We start from the raw sequence: 9,062 nt of genomic DNA on the forward strand, positions 1-9,062 counted from the left end.
TCAGGAACATGATGTTATTCGTGCTTATATCCTTGGGAGAGGGCGTTACGTATCCGGTTCCCACGTCTGTGGTTGCAATCTAATTTCAAATAGTTATCACTGCGCGATATGCATGACAGCGTGCTTCGTCTCATATAATTTTCCATCAACACCTAGAACCCCTCAGAAGCAGTCGATATTGAATTACACTTTTGCATTGCAATACCCATTTTGTCGAGGTAGTACTTCACCACGAGTACGAGCAGGTGCTACGACCTTCCCTCCGAAAAAATATGATCACTTTATCCTTGATCTTCAGTTTTAACTTGCGTGAAGATTTACATCTGCTTTTGTGGCTTCAATTAGGAAATTAGGCTTCGAGTTTCGAAGTTTTGGCTTACTTACTTACTAATCCGGCGGTTGTAGCCGCTTCGCGGTCTTGGCCTGCTGCAGTGATTCTCTAAACTGCCCACGGTCGAGTGTCTTCGTCTGACATTCCGTTATCTCGGTCTCTCAGGTGGACGCATTAACGCCATCTGTTGCAAATTCGGACTTTAAAAGTATATTTTTAACAGCCTCGTTATACTTAGAGACGTTCAAAATTTATTACTCTTCATTATCTGGATTGCAACATGAATAGGGCGCGATCCTCGCAATGCAGCCCTTTTTATTGCCTCGCTGGTGGCGCCCTCTCCCGTCATTTCTTTTAAGCTCCAATCCTCCAGATGAGCAGGTTGTGTCAAAAAACTTTGACACCATCATTCTATCTCAATTTGGGCCTACCACGCATCTTCTGTCCATGTGGACGACCTAAAAGCACTTTACGGACTGGGTCATACGGTGTCATTCTCATGATCTGACCAACCCACCGGATCCTGAGGAATCTAATCCGCTGTACGACAGTATGCTCGTCGTACAGCTCATAGAGCTAGTTATTGTAGCGACTCCTCCATTGTACCACATTCAACACATTCGAGACCTCCTCCTCCTCCAAGAAAAATCCTCCTGAGCATCTTCCTCTCGAACATGGCTAAGAGGGATTTGGACAACATTTATGTCTCAGTGAATGTATATGTGACTGCTAGAACTATATAGGTTCTATTTCGCTTCGCTTGTCGCTACAAGTGTTTTGAGTTCAGAAGTTTCCTCAGACTGTAGAATTATCAGTCAGTACCCTAGTGCGTATCTCAATATCAATTTTGTGGTCGATGCTGACTTTCAACCCAAGGTTGGTCAAGTTTTGGACGACTTCGAGGGGGTGCTCTCATCACCCTTGCGTAAGTTACGATTTGTTAGCAGGTCCGCTGATGGTGCCAACATCAAAATTGGTTTTTGGCTATTTTCGCCTAAATTCTGCCCTGATTATATAAGGACGTTCAGATACAGGATGCTAAGTTCAAGAGCAAATCACCTGTCCTAGAAATAGAGACAGATAGTTCAACTTTGTTGCATAATGTTCTTGTACGCCTCTGACACATGTACTCTTGCCAAAACGGACTTTGAATGATAGAAAATTTTCCTTGAGCTTCAAGATCACGATCATCATTATATCTGGTCTTGTCATTAAATTCACTTCATACAATCAAATGAGGCATGTGGACCCCAATTTTAGGTGCACAAATGGCGTTGGTGCCTCCTCCAAAAAGCGATTATAACAACTAAGCATGTGAATAGTTCCAGTTCTACACCTTTGATTGTATCTGATATTCGATCCCCCTATCTTGTACGTTGTGTTTCTGTATGTTTCGTCTCCTCCTGTAATGTGAGTTTAATGAGAGACCAGCATAAGATTAATTTGCAGCACACTCGCTCGGCTAAATCGATCTTGTAGCAAATATTACTGCTCATTTTTTCTGAACTCAACTTAATTACGTGCTTCATCCTCAATTTCTTATTATATTTTATCATGTTCATTGTTGCAACTTCATTTCATACTTTAGTCTAGTCCAACGCTTCAGTTCCCGAATGGAGTGTGTATGAATGTCACAACAGGAACAGAAGTGGCCATGTAGGGTTTGACCATTTTATTTCCTTTCGGTTCCTCTTTCCATTTGTGCTTGCCAATCATAACCATCACCCCGCGTGATTCCCGTTTCGCTACTCTAAAAAAGTCTTGGCATTTGACGTTGATGTGATTCTGCCCGTAAACCGTACATAATCGTTGCAAAACTGTGCTGACGATGCTTTAGCCCGACACGGTAGCACGGGCCGCCACTCGAGGAAAAACTGTATAAATGTCCAACGCTTTCACGATTACCATTACTCTCCACACCGCAGGGCATTATGGGTGATTCATTCGTCGTTCCCGTTCCCTTGGCTCGTTTATCATGGCATTTTTTTCTCCATGCCATCGTATGTCGCGCAGCACAAGTCCGATTTTCTGGTACTCCGATATCCTCACCTACACGGCACGACAGCCACGCCGCTGTGCGCTGACGGCAGTTGGTTTCAATTGAGTTCTGCCGAGTTGATATATGTTTGGATGTGACACATGCTGCCACCACCGATGGCGTTCCCGACGGCCGCCTTTCCCTGTGCACCGTTCTCCGCTTCATCCTAATCCCAGTCCACCGACATCCACAGTCATCAAATGGTCAAGGCAAATACGAAGAAACAGGTGTATGATGCTTCACCCTCTTACCACCCCCTCACCAGGAAAATGCTAAAAAGAAAACCATTTAAATACTTTCGTTTCATGTAGAAAACACACCACTGCCATTTGCGAGTGCCTGCAAGCTGTGCACACTTTTTACAACACGTCACAATATTCTTGAAGCGCAATAAATACTTGCAACTACACTTTGGCCAGTGCAGGGTGGACCTTCGAGGTTGTGAACAAGACGCCGATACTGTAGCGCCCCATACGCCACACATTCATATTCCTTTAAAATTAATTTATTTTGCCACTGTCACACGACGAAATGTTCCCTCCCGGTCCTGGGATAAACGATCAAAGCGCGGTGGGTTTTCATAAATTATGCCACTATACGCTTTGGTCAGTGGACCGCCACGCCGATGGTACCGTGATCGATCACCTTGTACACGGGAGCGAAAAAACATAAGCTTTCGTGCTAAGCTATTTTGTTTCCATCAAACGTCTTTAATCTTGATGTAGCTGAAAGGTGATCCGTAATCCGAACGGTGGCCGCCACATAAAGCAGCACATGTATATGTAAATGATGTTTGTACACCGTGACATGCACATTGTGTGCTTATGGTAATGAGGGTGTTGACAAGGGTGGAACCGAAGCGTTATTGGACATTACTGGACTTTGAAAAAATTTCAAAAATTTGCACTAATCCGTAAACATGCTTTCAATAATATGATAAATAATAAAATATTATATCTTGTGGGCTTTTTAATGAAGGCCACTGTTATGTAATAGTTAAGGGTGACTAAAAACGTAGTAGGCTGAAGCACGTAAACATGAAACAGAACAAATCTCCGTTTTTCCTTTTTTTTTAATGACCGAAATCAAGCTTCTTATCAGCTCGATCATTCCAATCAATTCCTGGATTGGAGATTTCACTTGCACATTTGTACGTCTAATAAAGTCTTATCAAACCCGCACATGCTTAATACTTAATCCTCGCTGGTTTATCGCGCGGATACAACCCTGGTATAAAAAGGATTTGTACTGATGCGGTTCCTCATTAGTGGATCACCTTTAACGTCCGTTAAAGTTTCGTTCAGAACAATGAATTTCCCTGTAGCCATCGTATGCTTCGCGGCGCTTATTGGTGCGGTCGTCGGGGGCCCCATATCGATGAGCAACAACAACATTGGGGACATTGTGAAGGTAAACGTTGATGCCGACGTGGACATCAAGAGCGAGATCAACGTAGACCTGGTGAATGTGATTGCGGAGCTGCTGCTCGAGCTGAGGGACGTTAACGTGAACACTTGTTCGCGATCCTCCGAGGAAACCAGCGAGGAGACCAGCGAAGAAACCAGTGAGGAGACCAGTGAGGAGACCAGCGAAGAGACCAGCGAAGAAACCAGCGAGGAAACCAGCGAAGAAACCAGTGAAGAAACCAGCGAGGAGACCAGCGAAGAGACCAGCGAGGAGACCAGCGAGGAGACTAGTGAAGAAACCAGTGAAGAGACCAGTGAGGAAACCAGTGAAGAAACCAGTGAGGAGACCAGCGAGGAAACCAGCGAGGAGACCAGTGAGGAGACCAGTGAAGAGATCAGCGAGGAAGCCAGCGAGGAAAATCTGCCCGGACCGATGCCCTACCAAAAGCTCATGCATTCACTTGTACAATCGAAACCCGATGGCTATGATGCACCGGGTATTACCAAAGAGCAAAAGGAGCAGATCTGGCGTCAACACGTGGAGCAGCTTGTCCAAAAACATGTGAAAGATCTTCAGTGATTTTTCATAAATAAATCGATCATCAATCGATTATTCGTTATGGATATGATCATCGAGATCCAAGAATAGGATCGAGAATTAATAGAAAATCGTTAAAAGCTATTAAGAAATGTATATTATTTTTGAACAACTATTTGGAATCAAACAATAATTGGTGAAGTATAACATACTACTTTTCCAAACACGAAAATGTTCACCAACAACAATCATTGACATAATTACAAGACTAATAGTATCTTGAGTATAACAGGATCAAGTGAAGAGATTAAGAGATTGAGTGAATGGGTAGTACACCATTTTGAAAGCATTATTGATTAAAACAAATCTTTCGTACTCATCGTAGAATTTAAAAATTATTAAGTATTGCATCTTTTAACGCGAACAAGTGTATATTTCATCTCGAGGCTGAAAAATACTGCATGTAATACAACTTTTTCAGTTTCCTTACACAAATCGCTGTTATTGATAGAGTATTCCCAAATTTAAGTAATAAAATTATTAAAATTTCAAGTAATTTTATGGCGTTCCAGTTAACCTTCGTACAGATTGTTAGATTTCACAAATTTCTGGTCACACTTGCCAATTCAACAAAAGGGTAGAAAACCGTAATTTCCAAAGCTATGATATTTGTTATTTATTCACTCGCACACTTTGAATGCGTATTTCTTCTTCTATGTATTTGGTATTTATTTTGTGTATTCGTAGGACGTATTTGAGATACGAAGCTAGTTAGCTCCATATTGTAATTGTTATCTTTCTGCTTTTTAGATGCGTTTTGTGCTATATTTTTAGTTATTGAGGCATTGTTTGCAAGCGGACTTGTTTTATATTTAAGTAAATTTAAATAAATAAAAAAAAATGCAGCCAACAAAACTTTCCTAAACATATATATTTTGTGTTCTTGTGGCTGGAACACAATTAAAAATGTGAAGTCGCAAAACGGGTTTAGTTACATTGGTTACACGTTTATTACATAAAAGAACTAACTTAACCACCTAGCCTAATCGCACACGCACTTTGCTTGACCGCTTGCCATTTCTCGAGTCCTTGGTGTGTGCTCGTCCTGCACACACACGGCCGCGCCCTGACGCCTGCACGTGGACCGCTGTCAACCTAACGTCTGATGGTTTGTCACCCGTAGTGACAAACGCAGAGTGGCATGTCGCGCGACGTTCTGTCCACAACAATATACAACGCTAATACAGTATCAGCATTATGCACAAGAAAAAATATAGAAAGAAGAAATTAGTTACTTTAAAATCTACATCGATTTAAATGTGCCGAAAATAATCAAAAAGCAAACATAAACTTAGCAACATAAACAAAGTATCTGATAAAGTGAATAATATTAAGAAACATTAAAACTGTTGCTTTCAAATTACGCCTCAGCTCTTTTGGGCTACCAACCTCCGAGCATACATAACTATTTCCAGGGTGTATATTTTTTTACAAAACATCAGTTTCACTATCTATTAAAGTTTTCCGTTACCTTCAAATGCATACTCGGTATCTTACCGACATAAGTTCATTTTCCAGAAATATTAGTTAAAAAAAACACTCGAATATTCAGAATATAATTCAAGATTAAATATTTTTTCCTTTTTTATCGACTTCTTATCAACTCGATCATTCCAATCAATTCCTGGATTGGAGATTTTACTTGCACATTTGTACGTCTAATAAAGTCTTATCAAACCAGCGCTTTGATTGCAATGCTAACGAACATGCTTAATACTTCCTCGCTGGTTTATCGCGCGATTACAACCCTGGTATAAAAAGGATTTGTACTGATGCGGTTCTTCATTAGTGGATCACCTTTAACGTCCGTTAAAGTTTCGTTCAGAACAATGAATTTCCCTGTAGCCATCGTATGCTTCGCGGCGCTTATTGGTGCGGTCGTCGGGGGCCCAATATCGATGAGCAACAACAACGTTGGAGACATTGTGAAGGTAAACGTTGATGCCGACGTGGACATCAAGAGCGAGATCAATGTGGACCTGGTGAATGTGATTGCGGAGCTGCTGCTCGAGCTGAGGGACGTTAACGTGAACACTTGTTCGCGATCCTCCGAGGAAACCAGCGAAGAGACCAGTGAGGAGACCAGTGAGGAGACCAGCGAAGAGACCAGCGAGGAAACCAGCGAGGAAACCAGCGAGGAAACTAGCGAGGAGACCAGTGAGGAGACCAGTGAAGAGACCAGCGAGGAGACCAGCGAGGAGACCAGCGAGGAGACTAGTGAAGAAACCAGTGAAGAGACCAGTGAGGAAACCAGTGAGGAGACCAGCGAGGAGACTAGCGAAGAGACCAGCGAGGAGACCAGCGAGGAAACTAGCGAGGAGTTGAGCGAGGCAGCCAGCGATGAAACATCAGATGAAGCCACTTTGCCACCGACTACTATTATTACTACCGAATCACCCACAACAACACCGGTTATTGGTCCAGGAACTCAAACCACGACCACGGCAAGCCCAGACGACCTTCCTGGACCTGTGCCCTACCAAAAGCTCGTACAATCGCTTATGCAATCGAAACCCGATGGTTATGATGCACCGGGAATTACCAAAGAACAAAAGGAGCAGATCTGGCGTCAACACGTGGAGCAACTTGTCCAAAAACATGTGAACGATCGTCAATGATTCTTTACGACTGACTTCCTCATCTGTTCGGGATATAGTCATACAATTCCCAATTTAATTAAGGAATGGTGTTCTTGAAAATAAATAAAGGGCCATAAAAACTGATAATTAGAATTGTTTGTAGTTAATTTTATTATAATCATTATTAGTATTTCTTTTTGCGTTTTGATTATTTTCCGTTTATTTATTTTTGTTTATATTCCTTGTTTAGATGATTGGAATAGGATTATTGTGAATGTTTGCTTACAATGTCAATTTCCCGCAGTATCTATTTATTAAATCCTTATTTCTACAGCAACCTGAAGAAACCCTACGTCATTCGTTGATGTGAAGCTTTACGTTAAACCAATGCGCAGCGTCACTAATTTCCAAATAGTCGCTAGCAAATCCTTCTGGCTCAGCAGCTCCCGTTCTAATCTAATAGATTTGTGGTGCGGCCATCATATTTCATGCGACACATTCATGGGAAGCTTTACGTTCGGTACGTTCATCATCACCATCTGTGAAATGCTGTGAGCATCCTTTGTGCTGCTGCACGGTGGCCCCTCCGCTGCTCATTTGTCAAAACGATATTTGTGTGCGGTTTGCGGCAGCCTGACTCGAGATGGATTAGCACCATATTAGAGTAACGATGCAAAAATGCATCCACTGCACGGCCCCACCGTACGTGGGAAATGCTACTCTATCTTACACTCGGAAGCATTCCGAACATTCCATTCCAGCTGACTGTGCGTGATCTATGCGCGGGTGAAGAAAAAAAACAGGCTTGCTACGATTCCGTTGTGCAACAAAGTACTTTTATTAATCGACACTATTATCAATTGCAGCGAACGGAACCGCATCGTTCGGTGCACCCTGTCCGCCCTGTTTCGATTGCTCCAGCATCTTCAGCAGCTGCCCAAACTGTTTTCCACTGAAGCCAAACATGGCGGATTCATTGCTATCTCCATCGGAATCGGCGCTAGACTCCGAGCTGGATTTCTGCCGGGGCAGGGAAATCTTTTTCATCGCCCGTTCCAACCCATCGTAGGTGTTGCCCTTGATGATGTTGTTAATTTTCGCCCCGAAACCGTGCCCCATGTTGGCAAAGTCCGGTAACCCACCCATACCGGGTAGGGGTGAACCAGTCGTGATGGCAACGTTGGCCACCAGGAGTACCACGACGAACGTCAACGCCACTAGCTTCATCTTGAGCAGTTTAATTCACACTGAAGAGTTGCACCGACGCACCGGGGTGTTAATTTAAGCACACGACCTCCAACCCTCCTTTGGAAAGGGAAAACCCGTGGGAGAATGGGGAAGTGCGATAGCTAATCAATTCCGTCCTAGACCATCGGCGGTTACCATTTTGAAGGTTTCTCTAATCGATTGGACAACAGCCCAGTAGCACTCGGGGCACCTTTTATTATCTAATCGGAACCACTTCCAGCGTTGATTTGATTTGGCGAATCGGCTCCTAAAACCGCACGCAGTTTAAGCAATGGCTGTCAAAACGTTTCCCCGGCGGCCAACGTCCCACTCAGTACGCCGACATCGGGCGGATCAATCGGTTCCGCGATCTGACGGAACAGCAACGCAAGGTGTGAGTGTGCAGTTCGCAAAGATACGGTTTAAAACAATGAAACCAATCCAGCGGGAGACCCCGCTGCTACGATTCGCGATAGTAATCGCACTCATCGGCTGTGTGGCGCCTGCTGAGGATCTCCCACTGGCGGAGCTGCTGGGGAGCTCGTCGAGCTTCGGTACCGTTGGTAGGAAGGAAGTCAGCGGACCGATCAGTATCAGGGACAGCATCATCGGTGACATTATCAGCATCAGCGTTAAATTGAACAGCACCATCCGCACGAACGTTTCCATCGAGCTGCTGCAGACGGTGGTATGCGCCCTCAACGAGTACGGTGACTACGGCATCGAAATGGACGACGTCCGCAAGGCTCTGGCGCGGTGGTACGTGGCACGGGCCAAGTCGACCCATGGCAAACGTTGAACATTCTCGGGCGCCCAGACAGCACGTGCAATAAATGCGGCACCCCCCCCCCCCCCCCCCCCTCCCTTCCCGGTATTACGATCA

General features: G+C 44.0%; 2 protein-coding genes across 2 annotated transcripts; both read left to right on the forward strand.

Annotated features, from left to right (window-relative positions):
* The first annotated feature begins 3,677 nt into the window (after nucleotides 1–3,677).
* On the forward strand, nucleotides 3,678–4,355 carry LOC128299062 (uncharacterized). Its single transcript, XM_053034909.1, has 2 exons — nucleotides 3,678–4,101; nucleotides 4,183–4,355. The coding sequence occupies exons 1-2, from the start codon at nucleotides 3,678–3,680 to the stop codon at nucleotides 4,353–4,355; spliced, it is 597 nt and encodes a 198-aa protein (XP_052890869.1).
* Nucleotides 4,356–6,202: 1,847 nt separating this feature from the next.
* Nucleotides 6,203–6,991, forward strand: LOC128299047 (anti-sigma-I factor RsgI2-like). Its single transcript, XM_053034889.1, has 2 exons — nucleotides 6,203–6,530; nucleotides 6,732–6,991. Exons 1-2 carry the CDS (start codon nucleotides 6,203–6,205, stop codon nucleotides 6,989–6,991), a joined length of 588 nt encoding a protein of 195 aa, XP_052890849.1.
* The last annotated feature ends 2,071 nt before the right edge of the window (nucleotides 6,992–9,062 follow it).

This window comes from Anopheles moucheti, chromosome 2 (genome assembly GCF_943734755.1).
Source record: "Anopheles moucheti chromosome 2, idAnoMoucSN_F20_07, whole genome shotgun sequence".
Taxonomy (NCBI): domain Eukaryota; kingdom Metazoa; phylum Arthropoda; class Insecta; order Diptera; family Culicidae; genus Anopheles; species Anopheles moucheti.

Coding starts and splice junctions, on each gene's coding strand:
- LOC128299047 (XM_053034889.1), top strand. CDS start 6,203: ATGAATTTCCCTGTAGCCATCGTATGCTTCGCGGCGCTTATTGGTGCG. Junction 6,531..6,731: donor GGAAACTAGCGAGGAGACCA/GTGAGGAGACCA, acceptor CATCAGATGAAG/CCACTTTGCCACCGACTACT.
- LOC128299062 (XM_053034909.1), top strand. CDS start 3,678: ATGAATTTCCCTGTAGCCATCGTATGCTTCGCGGCGCTTATTGGTGCG. Junction 4,102..4,182: donor AGAGACCAGTGAGGAAACCA/GTGAAGAAACCA, acceptor TCAGCGAGGAAG/CCAGCGAGGAAAATCTGCCC.